Below are 20,487 nucleotides of genomic sequence, written 5' to 3'. Positions count from 1 at the left end.
GGTTTAGAAGCTTCTACACTCACTCTGGGAAGAACTGTACTCCCTTTATGGCCCGAGATCACAAGGCAGTCACTTGACTTCTAAGATGGCGCAATCCGCAGTAGAAACAGCAAGAGAACACAGACCAACTTACCCTGAATTTTGTACTTCAACCTTAGATCCTTCATTAAATGTCTATTCTATAACACTCAAAAATAATCTATGATCATCACACTGCCACTCAAATAGGCCTCCAGCTGAAAGCTAAAACCACCTTTTTGTGTGGGCTTCAAAATTTCTTACCTGAGGATCCAAAAAACATCAGATGATTTAGAACAAGATACTATTAAAAAAAAATAAAAAAAGAAAAGAAAAAGAATTTCCAGTAAATAGCATCAGTTATCACAGCTACAGCTTATCTGTGGCCTAAACTGATGTTCCGGCAATGCTGTTGAGTGATTTATCCACCCCAACCCCTATTCATTTCTGGTCTATGCTACCCCTAGCTGTATGAAATCCTAGCAGTCTATTGCAGCTCCTCCTTCCACTTAATTAAATGGACATTTGTTAATTTTGAAGTAACAAAATAACTAATAATCAGACTTTTTCATAAATCTTACTTGCTATGATAAGTAATTCATAAACAAACCTTCATTAACTAGGTTATGCAGAGATTTATTTTACCTTACAGGCTATTGTGTCAACTTATGCAAATTACAAAGTGTGGTTTGGCAAATGCTAACAATCACAGTCTGCTGTAAAGCTTAACACTCCAATAAATACAGATATTAGACCAATTATTTTGCTTTCAATTTGTTTTTTAAGCACAAAACCTCCGTATGTTCCCATCTGGTGTACCACACTGTGCAGATAATGCTTTCTCTTCTGGTGAAACTATGTTTTAGGTTACACACCCAGGTACTTCACTGCTAAAGGCGACATGAAACAACCAAAGCATAAAATGGGCTTCAGTTCTGTGTCCTTCAGCAGTGGCTAGGGACACATTCACTAACATCGGATTCAGGCCACAGGGTATCTGGTGACACATGTAGGCTTGCTCTGCTCCCTGTCCCCAGGTGTGAAAAGAACTGAAAAAGCTCAACTGCTACTGCTTATTGCGTAAAACAAATCTGTGCGTGGTTCATAATGCCAGGCCCTTTTCCCCCTCAAAATGAACATGCATGAAGACAACAGAATGCAGGACGAGCCTACAAAAAATGCTACCTGTACTCTTCTCAGAGACAATCCTCTGGGTCTCCCCTAGGAGACATCAGAAGTTTCACAAAGTGAAGAACAGCCTACTGGGGATTTACAGGAACTGCCTGACAGTCAGCTACCTGCAGTGGGCTACCAAAGATATGAGACTGATGTTGTGTTAAACAGTAAGAAAAATTCAGGCTACATTCATAAAGACAGCACCTGGTACATGTGCCCTGATTACGGAGAGTTAGGAGAGACCTTTGCACAGGTGGATACCTCAGCTCAGGCCATTTTGACCTTCATGCTGCAGTACAGGGACAATTTCATAGGAGGGCCCTGAGAATTTGGTGGCCTCCTACACCACCCCTGCATCCCCAAACAGCAAAGCAGATGACCCTGCTGAGGGCCTGTGAACAGCACTGGGGAGGTGGTAAGACCATTCTTAGTCCCAGCCAGAATTACTTCCTTCCTGCACTCTGGAGCCACAGGTCTTAAAACCTTCAACAACTTTCAGCAAGTCTTGTCTTTTGCAGTATGAGTCTCAGATGATGCATCGACAGTTCTTAGCCAGAAGTTTTAAACTTACTTCGCAGTGAGAGAAGAAACCTTGCTTGGAAGAGAGCAAGACTACCCCCTTTGAATCTTTCTACCTGGGACAGCAACAGTGAAAGGTGTCACCATCAAGCTGCAACCAGTGCCCTCACACACGTCTACTCTTCACCATCTGAGGGCTTGACCAGCACATGCCTTTTCATGGCATGACTAGGAACAACCTTCATTGAGCTCCCTTTCTGACTGTCCTCCTTGTGTCAAAGATGTCACTAGGCAGCTGACTTCTTAAAGTTTTCAAGCTATGCCCCACTGGGCTTAGTTTCTGAAAAACGTGGTTTTGCAGAACGAGCAGTTTTGACAGTTCAGCCCATTGAAGATTTCAGTTCAGTCACGTTTGCTTAAAGCCACATTTGTGCATTTTATATTAATTTCTGTTCACAGTGCTCAACACTGTTCCTTGTTCTTATCGCTCATTATTTGTTATAAAAAATGCCGTCTCAACCAGTAACGGGTTGATTGTAATTAACAGCATCCTGTAAGCAGCAAGAGTTAATCCACTGGTCATGTCTCAAAAGGCCATGAAGTGCTACCTGACCAACAGTCCCTCAAATACAATTCAGAACCACACCACAGGAAGCACTGGATTTTTGGGTGGTGTGAAGGAGAGGTGTGCAATCAGTTTTATTGTCATGTAACTTTTATGCCTGTGAGAGAAAAGGTGTTACCATTGCTATACAGAGGTTTCCATGTAAGGCTGCATTTGGAGCCCTAATGCTTAAAAACACTGTTACAAAAGGTTGCTGAAAGGCAAATTGGGAAACCTTTACTCTCTCAAAAGGATAAAAATACAAAGCTGGAGGAAATGTCAGGTTGCCATGAAATAACACATAACAGATGGTGAAATGTTGGTCACTTACAGGGAATAATTCCTGCTATATTCAAAAAAGGGGTAGCCAGCTCCTGCCTTGGATTTGCTTCTTCATGTTAATCCTGGGGCTTGCACATTCCTTTTGTTGTGATATTGACTTTTATGTCTTGAAATCTTGCTTCTTCAAGACTTACATGTGCCATGATCTCCATTAACAACATTCAGCCTCCCTATCTGACCTGACTCTGAACTTTCTCCTTTTCAGGTGACTTCCTCAAAAGGTCAAAGGAGGTAATGCAGGTTGAAGGAGGTGATCCTGCCCCCTCTACTCTGCTCTCGTGAGACCCCACTAGGAGTACTGTGTGCAGTTCTGGTGTCCTCAACATAAAAAGGACATGGAGCTGTTGGAGCAAGTCCAGAGGAGGGCCACGAGGATTATAAGGGGGGTGAAGGGGGCGGGAGCACCTCCCATATGAAGACAGGCTGAGCAAGTTGGGGCTGTTCAGCCTGGAGAAGAGAAGGCTGCATGGAGACCTCATAGCAGCCTTCCAGTGTCTGAAGGGGGCCTACAAGGATGCTGGGGAGGGACTCTTCATTAGGGACTGTAGGACAAGGGGGAATGGGTGTAAACTTTAACAGGAGAAGTTCAGGTTAGATATAAGGAAGAAGTTCTTTACTTCTGGAAGCGCTGGAACAGGTTGCCCAAAGAAGGGGATAAATGCTCCATCCCTGGCAGTGTTCAAGGCCAGGTTGGACAGAGCCTTGGGTGACATGGTATAGTGTCCCCCCACAATGGCAGGGGGCCTGTAACTGGATGATTTTAAGGTCCTTTCCAACCCAAATCTTTCTATGATTCCCTCCTGCTCTCTCTCTTAGTCTGCAGTCTTGGTTATTGATTTCAGAAGTAATATAGGTGGTACCTTTCACTGAGGTGCAATACCTTCCCCTCACACAGGGACACATATATGTGGGGTGTCAGCAGACTTCTGAAGAGAAGCATTTTTATTCAGGGGCAAACAAAACTAGGATCCTCATTTTATCTTTCCCCTACCTCTTACATATGCACGTAAATTTCTCAAACGTCTTTTTCCTGAACAACAAACAGAGCAAGAACATCATACAAAAGACTTTCCCAAAGGAAGTATTCCGATTGGAAGTAATCACACCATTAAACAAACAAGTTGCAAGTCATTTTCATGTTAAGAGTTAGTGGTCAGGGAAATCCGCAGACCCTAATGGATGTGCAGTTCACGTGTGGGCTTATCCCTGTGTGATATACCACTGGCTAACATAGATGCACCTATTGAGACCAGCCTAAACCCCAATGGGAATCACTGTCACAGGCATAATAAAATGTGCTGAACAGCAGCACAAACAGCTCTTAAAATAAAGGTGACTTATGCAAATTAGCATATGTCAAACTCATTATCTGAGAGCTAATATAACATCTGTGTTTCTGTAGGACCGGATCCCCTGTAGAAACAAACTGTTTTGGCCAGATTATATTGAAAGTGCTGTGAATTCTCCTTACTTAGCCCAGAGACGAATTCACGGAAGTTGATGAGCAGGTCTCCATTTTCATCAAGAAGCCTGAATAAGCGTGCAGCTAATACATCTGAATGAGTTCCACATGCCCAAGGAAAGAGGAGAGCGAACATCCCCTTGAACTGCTCGAAGTCGATACGGTACTGCTCCAGATAAGGCAGGCTGGGATCATGCCGGTCAATAGCGTTGCTGTTTCCTCCCCAGTAGCAGCTAGTCAGATGTTCTGCCTGAACAGAAGGCAAATGGTCTGTAAACAACTCATTGCTATCAATGAAAAAACCACAAAAATCCACACACAACTCATACACAAACATGATTAGAACAACACAATACTAGCAGATACACTTCCATCTACTTAGCTCTTGCACTTCTACAAGAAGTTTCTCCTCTAACCAGCAAAAAAAGACGTCTCTCTACAAATAAGAGAAAGCAAAACTTTTCCTGCCTCCCAGGCAGCAGAAACATGAAATACCTGTTTTGAACAGAGCAGTAAGCAGCTGTGACTTGCATACATAAACATGTTGTACACACATATACGAAGCTCATTGTGCTTAGTCGCTCCCCTCAGCCTCACTACACAGTCACATCAGAAAGGGGACTCTCATGGAAATAATTTTTATTGAACTGTATAGTTCACCTGTTTTGTAGAACTCTAAAAATACTGTAAAACATCCTACTCTTTCAGTCTCATTGAATTCAGTGAAAGTTCTGAAGCTGATTTTGGTAGAATCTAATTCAAAACAATTCAGAAGCTTGGAAAAAGAGATCCTAGCACTGCACAGTCATCAGCTGGGGTGAACTGTCTGAGCTGGTCTGACCAATTCCATGGAGGACTGAAAGAAGGTACTGAAGGATTTGGACAGTTTTAAGACTTGATATTACAGATGGAAAATTGAAGGAAAGAAATTCTTCATAGTATGCCAAAAAAATCTCTGTTATAACAGAAACAGAGGAATAAAGTATCTTGTTTTAATGCACTGTGAAAATGAAGGTAAAGCATTTTAACCCATCACCTTTAAATTTATGGATCTAATGGTATTGCTGTATAATCAATCTACAGAGATGTATCACTTTATGACACTAAATTTCCATGTAATACAGTATACATTAAAGCATTAACAATGGCAAAAATAAGCTATTGTGATGTGGAAGTATTAACTGTCTGAGATCATAGAATATAGGTATTTCTGTGCTAAATTCTGAAACTTGGGTCAGGTAGAGATTGACACGTGTACATTTCTAAAGACTGATCAAATGCCTTTGTCTATTCACTTGTTCATTATAATAGATTTTAATCAGCATAATTCATTTTTTCCATGGACAATTCACCGAATTACGGATCTCCTGAGCTTTTAAAGACTGGTTGGTTTGGTTTTTTTTGTACATTCAATAGTAACAGCTAATTTAAGTTTGTATTAAGATACCTTTTAGTAAGTAACTCACAGACTTGACCTGGTCTTTAGAAAAGACACAGTCCCATACAAAAACATTCGCATCATCTTATCTTGAGTAGCTTTACCTTGAAAAGAGCATACAGTTCCTCCAGTTCATCAATAGTAAAAGAAGTCTCCGTCACAATAGTTCGTACCTTTTGAAACACAACATTAAACAGTTACGGATTTGAAAACCATGACTCATTGAAAAGCTTATTTAAATTTCAGAAACTCCCTGGCTTTAATCTTTGCAAAGAACATTATTTCAGTACTTACCACATTGCGCTTTGTAGTATCTTCAAGGGTTTGGATAACTTTCAGCCTTTGTTTGAATCTCATTTGTTCAATCAAATCTGCTCGGATACTTCCAAATTTCTTAAAAGACAAAAAGAAGTGCAGCACAATCTGTGTATTAGTATTTGGAATACTCCTAGCTTGCCTTTAATGTACTTGAGAAATTAATGTAATTATACCACAAATAGTGTATTTTAAAAACTGCTGTTAAGGCATTTTTCTAACATATGACAAAGTTATGAAGACTTCAGGAACGTATCATAAGATTTTATTTTTCCCAATACCTTATTGTAATTTAATTTGAAAGGTCTTCATTACGTTACAAATCATCACATTTCAAACCATAATCTCAGTAGTTATACATTTCTGGCTTGGCAAATCTCTAAAAAAACCCTTCTGCAAAATTTTATTTCAGCTTGTCCTGGAGTATCTCTTAATTACTAAAGAGAGAGAAGATGTTTAGACTAACTGGACCTCTAACAACTGAGACAGCACTGCAGTCCTTACACTCATTAGATCTGAAACCAAGCACCAAGAATGCAACTTCCACTAGGAAGAAGATTCTCTAAAGTGCCCAAGCCTTATTTTCAGAAGGTTTTTTTCACAATGCATGTAACAGTCAAGGAGCTCTGGCATATACCACAGAAATATCCCAGGGGAAACCTATTAAGAATAATATTCCATGTTTTCATATGTAGAGGAATGCCTAATCCCTAAGATTTATTTTTGATAACTGAAAGTAGAAGATTTTTGCCATCAAGAAAACACTTGTAACATACTTAAAAATGCATAGATGACCAGCAGGAACAACAATACCAGACAAAGTACACCATACATAAAATAAAAGGGGGTGAGGCAAGATACGCTCTCATAGAGGATGGATTTATATTTCCAGTGCATCTACATAGTAGGCCATAATTAGCTAGCACAATCTTGTGTGATCAAATTAACACTAAAGCTGTGTTCATCTGTAAAGCTGTGCACCCGTATCATGTACCTCAGGAGTAAAATGATGTTCCATGTACCTGGAACATTTTGCAAATAAAGAAGTCTTTTGAAAAAAAATGGTATCTAGATAAAACATCCATCAAGCACCACAGAGGTCACAAAACCTTGGAAAGAGAGGTCTTTTGTGGCTGTGATGCCACATCTGTTCCAGTAAACAAGGCTTATGCTCTGGTCTGAAGGCCAAAGGAGATGGTCTGTTTACATCCATAAAACTAAAACTCATGTAGCCTACAGAATAGGCAGGTTGCATGCAGTTTCCTTCTGGGAATGGTCCCTCACCGATTTTTGTTTTTTTCTGTTTAAATAATCAAATCAGCCAATGACTCTCCTGAAATGAATTCTCTCTTTGCTACCAGCTCCTGCTTTCCTCACAGTTCTTTGCTCCCCATAAGATTTGTTTTGCCTAATTTTACTGGAGTACAGCTGGTTATTTAGCTAGGAACTACAGGATTCTATGCTGCATAAGTCCCCAAAAGACAAACTGGCTCTGCACAGAGTCAGGTTATTCGTCTGAAAGCAGTTAAGCCAATACAAAAATCAGAAAAATACAAGGGAAACAGGAATTTCACATACGCATCCTTATCCCCATTCTAACGTTGTGTGAAGAACTATACATCTGACTTGATTCAGTTTGCCCTTCGGTGTACAATACGCAAAGGATTACCTACTTCCTTGTTAAATAGGTATCGTGTTATTAAAGCAGGAAGGTTTTAGGGACATAGGAGATGCCTCTGAAGCAGCTATCACACTGCTAAGTATGAATCTACATCTTGAACTAAAAATACTAATTTGTCCTGCATGTCAATGGAAGGAAAAAGAGCAATTAAAAACAATAGCTCCTTACAGTTATTCTTTAATTTTTATTAAAAATTAATATGTCAGTGTAATCATTGGGGTACTTTAACTGATGGCTTATTTTTAAAATTTAAGGACAATGAAACTGTTTTGCAAATTTTAGGGGTTTTTGCAGACTTTGTCCTGTGCTTTACAGATATGAGTTGTTACCAGCTCCTTTCACATGAAGTATTTTTAGTTTTGGTTACAATAGAGAAACTAGTGGCCTAGAAGCTAGTGGTCAGAATTCAGTACTTGCTGAAAAAAACAAAGGCAAAAAAAGACAAAATTCCTTTGATAACAGATCTCCTGAAGTCATACAGATTTCACTAACACTTCACTTTGGAAAAGCATGAAAAAGCTTTTTTGAATTACGAGTTCAGTGTATTGTTTGTAAATCACCTTTTGGTTGTGGGCTGCTCTCATTTGATGTTGCAGGCTTCTATACAAAGCAGCTCCAATTAAAAGTTTTGGTTAAAAGAACAGAGTCTGAGCCCTCTCCCCTGCCCCATTTCAGACTTCTGAGATGAGCCTGTATTTCTTTTATGTTCTTTCTGTTCCAAGCAAAGCCAAACTAAAGTAGAAGGAGTGTTGGGTTGGCAAGTTCCTGTTAAGAAATCCTATCCTACCTCATACGAAGACCTAATTAGTCTGAAGATATCCACCTCAGGATAAGGCTCTACATCATCACTGAGCAGTGAGTGAAGATGAGGAATGGGTGGAAGAGTGCTGTCCTTATTAGTTACGCTGTCCAAGTATCTGGTGTGGGAAGAAAAGAAAAATAAATGAGAAACCCACAATTCATTTGTACCCCCTCCCTTCCAAGGGTTAATAGAATAAGAGTTACATATAGATTATTAAATGTAAAAATGATCGAGCTGCTCTATTCATGAACTATATGACTTTTGACATCAGTAATTTGACAAATCCTAACACTGCTTTTTCACAAAGAGAGCTAAGGTAACCCTGGTAATTCATTATCCTTAACAAGAAATAGCTCAAATACAGCTAGTCACAAACGAGTGGCTTATTGAACAGGTTTGTCGCTTCTGGCTGTTTAAACATGCGAAAGGAATTATGACACCATGGCAACAAGGGGCAGTGTGCTTCAGTCTACACAACCCCCTGTCCTACTACTGCCCAACTTCGCAGCAAGGGGCTTTAAAGGGCTCACTCCTTCTACCAATGCAACTGCAGTAAATCATCTGTCTTCTACCATGCAGCTGCAGAACACTTAAATCCTCAGCAATCACTGCAGCTTATTTCAGAGAAAACACAACCACACTCTTCTTTAATCCCCAAGAAATTAAAAACAGAGTTTAGTAAGGCTATGCTAATGCAACTTACTAGGAAAAATATTCCAAAGTTTCAGCAGCAATTTGAAAACTAAACACTACTCCAAACTCAAGGAAATCAGAGGTTACGCTCATCACTCTTCAGTTGTAGTAAACAACTCAATTTATCAGCCTCCTATTTCATTGAAATCTATTCATTCAAGAGCCTACATAATTCTTCTGAGCTCTGTTTATTCCATTCCCAAAACAATTTTCCTTGAGATCAAAGCCTTTTCTTAGCATTATTTAGAAGGTAGCAGGCAAAAGATGAAGTAACAAAAACCATGTAATCAACCAAAATAATCAAGTAAATTAAATTTCTATAACCAGGTTTGGGAAGTTTATTTGAATGTCTTGAAAGAAGAATTGATATCTTGTTGGACATTTAAGATTATTTTAAGATAATATAGAGTATCTTACATGGGTGAAAGGGACTATAAATGTGTAAGATTTACATATACTGTACTGGTTTCAATTTTGTATTTCAACACAGAGGAACACAAATCAGAAAAGTAAGCAAAAATAAACATAAAAGGAAGAGACTTTATTTTCTGTAATAAATACCTTCCCAAGACTGTCATGGCTTCTCCATCATCTTTACAGTTAAGCAGCTTGTCTACATTAGCATCGAGGACAGCGAGCGCTAATTGAAATATCACCTTTATTCCTTCACAGAAGAAACAATCCACAACCACCACTGCACTTTCAAATGGCATTACGCTGAGGAAAAGAGTGAGGAACCATGACAGGGAAATGGTGGATATTACACCCAAGTCCTGCATGCAGTCATAAAGCTGTGGAACATAGTCACGAGCCAACTCTTCAAAGACACCCTGATCCACCAATGCTCCTGTTGAAAATAAATGAGGTTGGATGTTGATTAACACTGGAGCAACTGACCACATCACCATTTAGGGGAGGAAATATATACATTCTCTCTACATATAAACGTTAATACAAAACCTAAGAATATTCTATGTGATGCTTACATACATTTTCTCACTTGCAGATAAACAACAGACAGATTTCATTCCAATACTGAGCTGGAAATACAAACTGAACTGTCATAAGTTTTGTTTTGTTTTAATTACACATTTCATAAGAGCTTACAGAGGGTCACTTTGTTCTAGCACCTATAGAAGTTATATGATGGCTTAGTACTTAACATTACCATCAGATTAAGACTTCTCAGCATCACCTGTTTGTGGAGGCCAGGGTGACTGTGAAGGTTTCAAGAGAAACATATGTATGCCATAACACCAGTGTCTTAAGCAGCCAGGAAGAATAATTTCTAAGGCTGAATGAGTATCTCAAGCATTTGTGAGCTACAGTAAAGACCATTTCCATGATAAACTGAAGGGCCATGCACTTCCACATACACAAGGAAACGGTCATCTGCCAACAATAGTGTTCAGACACTTGTGCCCTTTCAACCCAAGATAAAACAGGCACAAAGACTTCTACTGCAAATTGCCAAAGCTCCTGTTTCTATCTTACTTTTATTAGATAACTGGATCACCTGAAATTCAAATTTTAGCCTCCCATCTCTTTTTTTATTCACTTTAAGCCCACTTCAGAATACTATCTAATCCTAAGTGAAAAAACTATTGAATATCACAGTACCTGTTTCTGGAATTGCTTCTATACTCCTGAGCAAACTGTCTTGCCACTAGCATTCACAGTTGTGTCTATGCCACACATACCTCTACCCATACGCTTGTTTCAGTACCAATAATACTAATTACTTTGGTTTTACTTTTTGTACTGTAATTTTAGCAAATTTCCCCATAACATACCAACAACTCTTGTGTTGTAGTAGTCGGGCAGCATACGTTCACACAGAGCCACCAGCAGCCAAAAAGCCTCCTCCTCTTTTGCATAAAGAAGGAGTACTGAAGTGACAATATTCATAGCCTAAAAGAAAGAGAAATATAAATTACTAGATGTACTTTTTCAGTATCTAGCACAGTAACTGGGCAGATAAGTGGTTACTATGGTTAGGAAACTAGCTACATCTCCCCTTGCAGAACCCAAATTGTTCAAGTAATTTCCTATAAAAACAGCAGGCAGTGTTTTCTCAGTGTCAGAGGAAGGCTTAAAAAAATCTCAAATAAACCACAAAACAGTTAGGCTTTTTTGCTAAGAGTAAAAAAAAATAAAATCGAGAGTTCTTTCATAATAAAGGGCCTACTCAGGCCTGCAAGCACCCACTTACACTGATATTCTGCCAATAGGTGCTCTTGGGGAATCTGGGTCTGATGCAGACAAAATGCCTCCTACAGCACTAACGATGGCCACAGCTATACGACTCCTTGCAGAGGCAGTCTGCACTCCCCATGCTCTCTGCTCCTATGAAAAGGTCGAGGCTAAGCATCTGTGAGCTCAGGCAAATGTCTGTAACAGTGTCAGTCATGAATAATGAGAGTATAGTGAAACAGAAGCCTCTTGCTGTTACTCACTCACCGTGTTTGACTGTGTGCACAACAGTTTTTTATGGCCCGTTTCACTCTATTTCAAATACCACAGCATTGGGCAGTGACCTCTGAATTGTTTGCTTACAGCCTTTGAGTAGACCTCTGCTAGTCTGAAGATACAAAGTATTTCAGTACCATTCTCGTCAGTTTGCCTGCTAAGGAATTAGCTGCTCATTTCAGATCGTGTAACATTTTAAGACTCCAGCTTCATCATTACCTGTTTGAAACAGCAACTAAGGGTTCAACTGAAACTCAGAACAATGTTACAACTCTGTCAAAGTCTATGCAATTCCTTTGTATCTTGTTTCCTATGTATGAAGTACTTCAGCTCCTGAATTGTCACTGTAACTGTGAATCAGCATTCTGAATGCCACGGACCAAGTCCCAACGGTATTAACAATTACTGTTGAGAGCTTTAGGAACCAGAATCACAGTGTCTTTCTACTGTTGCTGTTAAACAACCTTTACAAAAAATTATTGTAGCTACTACTTCGAATTGTACGTGTTATTAAATAGTTTATGATTGCTTTTGCTTTCACTGACTGGAGTTGTATCTAGGAGTCTTAACAGTCAAGACATTAATCAGGGTCATGAACTCAGGTTTCCATTCTGCAAAAATAGGAAGGCGAAAAAGGGGCCCACGCAGTATCTCAAAGTAACATAGCAAGAAAGAATGATTTGAGACCAGGAACTAATGTGACCTGACTCACAGGCATAAGAACTACAAAAGCATGCACCAGTCAGCATTAACTCTACTGATAAATGGCTGCGATGCACAGGGACAAGGTATCTGCCGGGGTGCTTTTTCTTCTTTAGTTTTGTTTTGAATGATTGAATACCATAAGTTAAAAGAAAAAAAAAGGTTCTAGAGGGTTATTACAACTAATGTGTTAAATAAGTAGGTAAAAATTTAAGGTTGAAAATTAAAGCTGGAGAGTTTTTCTGCTTAAAAGAAAAGAGTTCATTTGTCATTTTCTGTAGGTGCACTTCAGTACAGCTCTGGTGTTATCCTCTGTCCAGTCTCCAGATTAATGGGCAGAAAATATGCTTACAGAAAACTATGCACACCTCAGCACGAGCTACTAATACTTTTGTTAGGAATAGATTCTTGTGTCAAATTCCTCTGACCTCAGCATTACTGTAATTCTGCAGCACCGAGGCTCTGCCTGACAATATTATACATGTATGTATCTGTTACTTTACACAGCCAATACTCATGTAACATGACCGAAGAATAGGAGTATAAGGAAATAACTGGAATTCCAGAAACTGAAGGAGTGCCAGGATATTTCAATTACCTGACAATATCCTATGTTTGGATTTCTAAAAGCGTAAGCTGTCAAGACTCTCCTTAAAGCAGCAATACCCATCTCATTCTGGAATGCAGGGTGCTCTGGAAGGGAGCGGTGCAGATCCCTCTCTATCTCTTCTGTAGCAAGATTGTACTTCCCCATTGATTTCTCCACCAGGTCCTCATAATAGCCAGGATGAGTGGCCATTTCATTAATGGCTCCTAGGAGTGGTAGACCAGTATTAAAAGCCAAAGAAGAAAGCAAGGGTTAGCAGATACAGTATCTCAGCACAATGATCTCCTGCTACCCTTTCATCTTGCATGCCACCAACAAGCACTTTGAAAGCAAATATAAAATGTTATTGTTGTAACGGTGATTAAAAGAACCCCGATGTGCTTAGGTGATTGAGACACTATCCCTTCTTGTTTTCTCAAGGCATTTTACAATGAAGTGAAGAAAAAAAAAGAAAAAGGAAAAATATAAAGCCCCTCTCTCTTTCTACTAGAATGAAACAGGAGACATGAAGAACAAACCACCTGTGTAGTCATGCAGTATCATGAGCTCTCTCTGCAGCTGGCTGTGGGTGTGATTATCCTACATAACTCAAAATATGCCTCAGAGAAAGCTACTGCCCTGAGGAGGGAGTATATCAATGCTTGGTTACAGGAAGTATGGCATCTCAGTCAAAAAGCAAAAGACAGGAACTCCTGAGCTCTACTCTTCCTTCTGAAAATGACTCTTGTCACCTTGAGCAGGCCACTCAGCTTGTCTTAGCAATGCTGTCGGAGCTGCCATGAGATTTCACTGCTGACTTTAAAACTTCTCTGGAAATTAAAATCTCAGCAGCAAAGGAAATCAACTGTCAGCAGCAGCAAGTAGTGCATATGGAAAACACTAATTATACATACACCATGAAAATGGGTCCAAACCAGCTATTAATCAGACACAGGACAGATCTGTGTATTCCTGTGTGTATTTGCTGAAAGCATTTGTTTAATGCCCAGCAGCAAAGAGAACATGTACAAAATTAAGCATTATTAGGGAAGAAATATTATTAAAAAATTATTAGAAAATCATTTAAATAAAGACACCAGTTCCATGCAACATGCTTAGACTTTGGAATTCCTTGCAACAACTTGATGTTAAGGCCAAAAGCTTAACTGGATTCAGAAATGATTTAATATATGGGAAGTAGGCCTGCTGGTGGTTGTCAAACATCTAGAGGCACCCAGACTGCTGGCTTCTGGTAACAGGGTGTGTGTTCTGATTTTTTATATTCTTCCCTAATTTCCCTGTTTGAGAAAGGGTATTTACTGGTCTAAACAGATCTCTTGTCTAAACCAATCAGCTGCCTGTTAACAACCATAGCCTTGCTTGCTCCACATATTTTTAGACACTTACCATCTGCACCTTTGAATATCTTTGAAATCCTTTCTTCCCTCACACTTTTGCTTATAACCCACAGTCTCATTTCAGATGAATACTTGCCTGAAAACAGTAGCCAAAGTTCCCCTCTCATGCTTTCCGGAATGCCCTTCAGCACAAGGTCTCTGGTTTTCTCTGTACGATACATACAAACTCCTTGGCCATATTCAGCAAAGTGAATCTTCCAGGCCTGTTCCTTCAAAAACTCTTTAGCCTAAGAGCAAAGAAAGGCAGGCATAAAGATGCAGCTTCTCTTTCTAACACTCTGCCCCACTGAAATGCTAAGTGCTAAAAAGCCTGCAATGTCCTAACTTCCCAAGTGAGCAAGAAATAACTTGGCTACAGTCCAATTCTCCTCTTAATGGTCTGCCTCCTCCCATTTCTTAGTTTGTATCCCAGTAGACCTTGCTGCTAAAATAATATTGTTGAAGCAGTTGTACTTAAGAGCAGGCATAAAACCTCTCCCTGATTTACAGCCAACCTTGCTTTTTTTGTGCAATGAAATTGTCTGTACTGGTAAAATGACAGCATGTTCAACATTTCTGTGAAAAATGCTGCCTCTTAACTGTCTGTGGCAGAATGTTTCTGGGTCAGAAACATGGATTTTAAAGAACACATGGATTTAATGACTTTTTCAGTCAAGTACAGCACTCCAAGGTGTATTTTACCAGCTTGGGGTTGAACTCCTCAGGTGACCTCCGCCGATACATAGTCATCAGAGCTTGAGTTGCTGTTGGAATGCCATTGTCATTAAGATTGAACTGTCGCTCTCCCTCAGACTCAGAGCTGAGGCTTTTATGAGGGCTGGCAGAAATTACACTACTTGATGATCTTGTAAACACCTGTAGAAAGCAGTCACAAGTAGTAACAGACATGGGGGCTTGAGCCAGAGTCTAGACTTTTCACTTCATTTTACTTCAAAATTTATACATGCTAACAGCTAACAAAACCTGAGCAAATTAAACCACCCAGGTACATATACAACATATGATAGCAGAAATTAAACCAGTACAGAATAATTAAACTGTTTCCAGTTTCTGAGTGCCCCCTACCCTGGAAAAGTAATCAAATCCTACCATTAGAATTGCTAAGGTAGTGTTAAGTAGCCCTGGGCAATTAAGGCAGTTCCCTTAGTCTCTTGTCAGCATCATAGGACTGTTGACTGCCAGATGGCTCCTTGACTGTCCATAATGCTAGATTTAAATATAACATATATTTTTGTTTGTGTTCACAGACGTTTATATCCGTGTATGTTTATACAGACATACATAAAATAAACTATTGTTCCCCTCAATTAAAAAATGTTCTACAGAAAATTCAACACTGACAAACTTCTCAAACAGCTTCAAAAATTTATCACAGTAAGATCTCACACAGCACTTCACACCAAGTGCCTGAAATTGAAATTAGCAGCCATGCCATGTCTAGGTATGTAGTCGTATTTCTAAATGTAATAATAATGCTTGCAATTATTAATTTGTGTTTATAATTCAGTAGGTAGCATGCATAGATCCCTTTAGGGCAAAAGGCAAGACAAAGTTTCAGCATTATACATATTTGCATATGCGCTCTAGTATACAGCTACACCTCCACACTAATCCTACCTCACCATCAACACAGTAAGCAAGAAGTAAGGCAGTAAAAAACTGACTTTTAAGATTAACATGGCAAAAAGGGTAGGGCTAATTGGTACAAATCTAGGGTATGGCTAAGTACAGATTTGGAATGTGAACTGATATACCACCAGAGCCTTTTCTGCTTTGAGATATGAACTACTGAACTTTGTTGATTTTAACAGATCTGATGAGGTTGGAATATGAAGCATATTTTCATACATAAAACCTAGAAATTCAGTAGAAGCCATAATATTTAAGGTGCCCAAGTAAAGTTTATTTATTCATATCTTTTAAGAACCATTTACTTTGCCTAGGTAAGTAGGGAGGTGGTTCAGAATAGAGCCATCTGATGTCTAGGTGAGAGTTACTTTGTGGGGTTTTTTGTTAGTTCAGATATTCCAAAGCTCACTAGCGGAGCACATGCAGACTTGCTCAGCTCAGTGAGATTTAGCATCTAAACTCTTGAATAAAAAGAATTTTGTATCAACTGATAATTTCTTCAAATTATTATAATTCCATAAGTACATTTTGATTTGGACAAGTCAACAGGTATTAAACAATATTATTCAATTAACCAGTTAGTGACACTTTTCAACAAAATACACTGTAATTCCAGAACATGTAATTAACAGTAGCTCCTCCACAGCAATGGCGATTTCTCTTAAGTCCTACAAGAAAAAAGTAGATATCCTAGTCATAACTAGGACATAATTTTAACTGCCCAGCTTAAGGAAGCTAAAGGCATTAACACAAAAGAGGAAACATTCCTCTGCACAGAGGTTTAGCTTCACAAAAACTTACAAGGTTTTCTCCTGGCTTCTCTTTGCCCACATCAGTTAAAATCCCCTTCTTCTAGCAAACAATTCATGCTCCTCCACATACCTCATCATCTGAGCTCATATAACTTCCAGAAATATTCTTCTCCAGGTATATTTTTGAAGTGGTTTGTTGCAGAAAGTCTGAGATTCTCTGTACAAGAAAGTCTCTATCTTTCAAGTTGGCAAAGAGGAATGTCATTCTGTTTTTTGTGCTGATTGATAACGGACTAGGCAACACACTGGAGCTGTCTGCCTTTTCCACGATTGTCACCTATGGAGAAAAAGTAGCTACAGCTTAAGATCTTTAATTGGGTTGCTTGGTCTAAGAAATCATAGTAATACAATAAACCCATAACCCCTTCCCCCCTTATGTCGAATCACTACAGACATCCCTCTGCAGGAAAACAAGATTTGGATACAAGGACTTACAAGTCTGAAAGATGAAGGCTCTCATCCCTCAAACGATTGGCTTTAGGACATTCTCCAGCAAGACTCCTTTTGCACTGCTTTATTTTCCTCAGTCTTTATTTTTAAAGAATCAGTAACAGAAAATTACTTTGGTGGGATACAGATCTATGGGCTTTTTTGTAGGACCTCAGAACCACTTTCCTGCTCTCCTACACCAGTACAGGATGAATCAAAGACTTCTGCTTACTTTTTACTGCCAATGTATGTAAGATAACATAACATGCCTGTTCTACTACATTATAATTGCATACTGTGGTAACAACTGTTATTGCAACTGTATTTACACAGTACGCAGTAGGGAAACATTCCTTACAAAGGAAGACATCTAACCCTGTGAGGTGGAGGTTTCTGTTTGGCCTTCAGTTGTTTGTTAGTGAAATGGTCACTAACCTAATTGAACTCCAGCCTATAAACAGTACTCACACCACAATCTACTACTGAGTACAGGGCATTAGCTCCCTGAGCTTCTGGTAAAGCACGCTGACACAAGGAAATCTCAGGGATAAGTTACACACTGTGTGTTCCAAACATTATCAATTATTAGCCTTAAAAACAAATAAACCAATCAATCAAGTTTGTGCCATTCATACATTGAACAAATCACAACTGTAAATACTCTTAACCACTGCTTTGATGACTTTAAAAAGTTTCCTAGGTAATGAAAACTGCCTTACTGCCTTCAGAATAGAAAATGGCACATTTCAGTTTCCTAGCACCTTTACGTTTGCTCTTTTTCTTAGCCCTTTTGAAAATCAAGATCAGTAGTAAGACATTAGTGCTGTAATATTAGTGTTTCTCTAGCTAAAAAGATAGGATAACAATTTTTCACACATTTTCTTTGAAGATGTATTTAAAGACTGCAATACACAGCTTAGGTGTTAAATCACTTCTCTATCCTTCCAACTTCCTTTCATTTTTCTGGTAACTACAAATCTATTAGTTTGAATACATACAGTCTCTCTTGGAGGACTACTTTACTGCTACAGAACCACACAGTACCAGTCTGGAGACAAATTATAAGCCAACAGTAAATATAATATGCACAAAACTGCCAAATGTAGAAGACTTGCAAAAAAATCCTGATGTCTAGAAGGAAGCAAAGGAAAGAACATGTTTGCTACTTTGCACGCTCTTCGTGGCAAATGGGAATTTCATACTGCAGTTGCACAAAACTACTTTTGAAGTGCTATAATCTAATTTACCAATGACATGCTTGTATTTTTTCCTCTCTTCCCCAACTTATTTTCAGGGTCCAAAGGAAGCTTACTGATTAACTTACTGATTAACTAATTACTCATTAACTTAAAGGACATTTACTAATAGCATATTGAAATCAGCTAAAAAGCATTTCTACGTAATTTTTCCGTTCCGCTTAACAACTGTTTGAACATAATCAGCTCAAGAAAGACAAATTCTAGAGGCCCCGGACAGACATTATAGCAAGCATGCTCTGCTGTAACGAGAGCTAATATCTACTTATTTCCTATTCAAGTAGACACACTCACATATCTGAAGAGCTGATCTTGAAAACTGCACATACTGGGTGCAGTAAGCAGGGCAGTGAGCCACTGTCCCGATCATCATTTCTGAATCAATACTTTGTCATTGTCTCATCAGTCAAAACATGTTCAGGCTATCACAGAACACTGGAATTAGGTTAGGGTCTGACCCAAACCTTTAATTAAATAGAAAGACTCCCTTCAATTATTAAGGGTACTGATCAGTTTGCTGAATCTACATCCAGGAAAAGAGGTCCTGATAAATGCAGACTTTGTTCTCCTCTTCCATCACTCCATCTTGAGGACCATTCTTTCCTGGGAGTTCCAGACAAACAGTGCAACCATAATTGAATGCCTCTTCTCAAATAACCAAGTCGTTGCAACACACTGTGAAGGTGTACTTCAAAGTTTCCAAACAAACACCATTTGTTTTCATTCTTTATGATTTGTGGGGGAAAATACATGCCTTGAAATATTCCATGGTTCTCCAGTCAAGACAAACTGTCCGTGGCTACACCAGCTTCGCTATTATTTCCAAGACTTCACACATTTTTCCATTAACCCACAAATCAAGTCAATCATAAAAAAACCTCTCCAACATAATTTTTTTAATTGCATTAAGCTTAGTTCCTTGTTACTGAACATCTGCTTTAAGCAGCCAGCTTTAAAAAGGGAAGCACAGTGATCTGTAAAATGCTGACAAATATTTTCCATGCACAGGAATAAACGATTGCAAGTCTGTGTGAGGAGAATTTAAATCTTTATCATTATCAATCTCCTCACATCTCACAAAAACAGATCTTATCTGACAGATTCTTTAATAGAAGCTCCACTCATGAATCTAGGAAGTTTTACTGTCCATCCCTCCCTATGAGGCACAAAAAATATACCATGGGGTTATAAATCAGAATGTAAATTATGGGAGAGGAAGGACTCACAAGGTTTGTGAAAACTGACAGAGAAAATTCCCTGTGAATTTTAGTAGTAGGAACTTTTAAGATACCAATCAAGTAATTAAATATTACTTAGAACACATCAGAACAGTATGATCACAAGAGATTTAAAGGGATGAAAAGAGGTTTTTTCCCAGTAACAAGAAAACATCAAAAGTAGGATCCAATTTCCAATAGCATACTGCCTTTTAAATTTACAAATACAAGTATTTACCTCTCGAAGAGGGATAATAAGGCTGCACAAATTCTCTTCTTTACTAGTAAAGCAAATGTAGTTTGTAGAAACAAACATCTGCCCCAAAATATGCATTTTGTTGAATGGAGTCCAGAGAGTACAGTCTGTGTGTCCATCTAATTTCTCATCCTTAGGAAGTCGGAACAATGCACGGTATCTCTCACTCTTTGCTCTGGCATCAAGATCCCTAAAACAAATCCACAAAACTTTTCTTGCTTTAAGAAATACTTAATACATACTTTCTGCAAATATCTATATAAAGTGAACTCATTTATTATTAAATAACACATGATCCCATGTAATATCACAGCAAAAATGCTTCTTTGAAACTTATTTATTAACATGATGGAATCCTTAGGGCTTGAGTTTAACAATTTCAAAACTTAGTGCATTCAGTGCAAAACACGGAACAGCCAGAAAGACAAACCTAAGTGATATAATGCATGATATAATGCATGTTGGATGCCACTAAGTAATGAGAAACATAAACAATGGTTACATTGTTACAATGGTTATACATAGATTACCACCTATGATTCTATGATCAATTCTGTATGGTTCACTAACATGATCAACATATAAAATAAGGAAAAAGTTAACAAGAAACTATCAGATTGCAGTATGACATCTACAGAAGAATCCGAAAGATTTTCCAGATAA

At 38.7% G+C, this 20,487-nt stretch overlaps 1 protein-coding gene across 1 annotated transcript in view; it reads right to left on the bottom strand.

Annotated features, from left to right (window-relative positions):
• The window catches only part of TBC1D9 (TBC1 domain family, member 9 (with GRAM domain)), a gene marked incomplete at its 5' end in the record, with an annotated part of 34,090 nt that overhangs the window by 4,475 nt on the left and 9,128 nt on the right, over positions 1 to 20,487 (bottom strand). Inside the window, 11 exons of the mRNA XM_010015893.1 lie at positions 4,131 to 4,371; positions 5,664 to 5,732; positions 5,854 to 5,952; positions 8,343 to 8,472; positions 9,612 to 9,897; positions 10,844 to 10,961; positions 12,820 to 13,034; positions 14,302 to 14,452; positions 14,907 to 15,080; positions 16,737 to 16,943; positions 19,807 to 20,014. Of these exons, the coding sequence (XP_010014195.1) occupies positions 4,131 to 4,371; positions 5,664 to 5,732; positions 5,854 to 5,952; positions 8,343 to 8,472; positions 9,612 to 9,897; positions 10,844 to 10,961; positions 12,820 to 13,034; positions 14,302 to 14,452; positions 14,907 to 15,080; positions 16,737 to 16,943; positions 19,807 to 20,014 (1,898 nt within the window). The remainder of the gene's footprint in view (positions 1 to 4,130; positions 4,372 to 5,663; positions 5,733 to 5,853; positions 5,953 to 8,342; positions 8,473 to 9,611; positions 9,898 to 10,843; positions 10,962 to 12,819; positions 13,035 to 14,301; positions 14,453 to 14,906; positions 15,081 to 16,736; positions 16,944 to 19,806; positions 20,015 to 20,487) is intronic.

The sequence above is a fragment of the Nestor notabilis genome, unplaced genomic scaffold (assembly GCF_000696875.1).
Source record: "Nestor notabilis isolate BGI_N333 unplaced genomic scaffold, ASM69687v1 scaffold8406, whole genome shotgun sequence".
Lineage (NCBI taxonomy): Eukaryota > Metazoa > Chordata > Aves > Psittaciformes > Psittacidae > Nestor > Nestor notabilis.
Note: the sequence above shows the minus strand (reverse complement) of the source record. Positions and strands in the feature narration are given on the sequence as shown.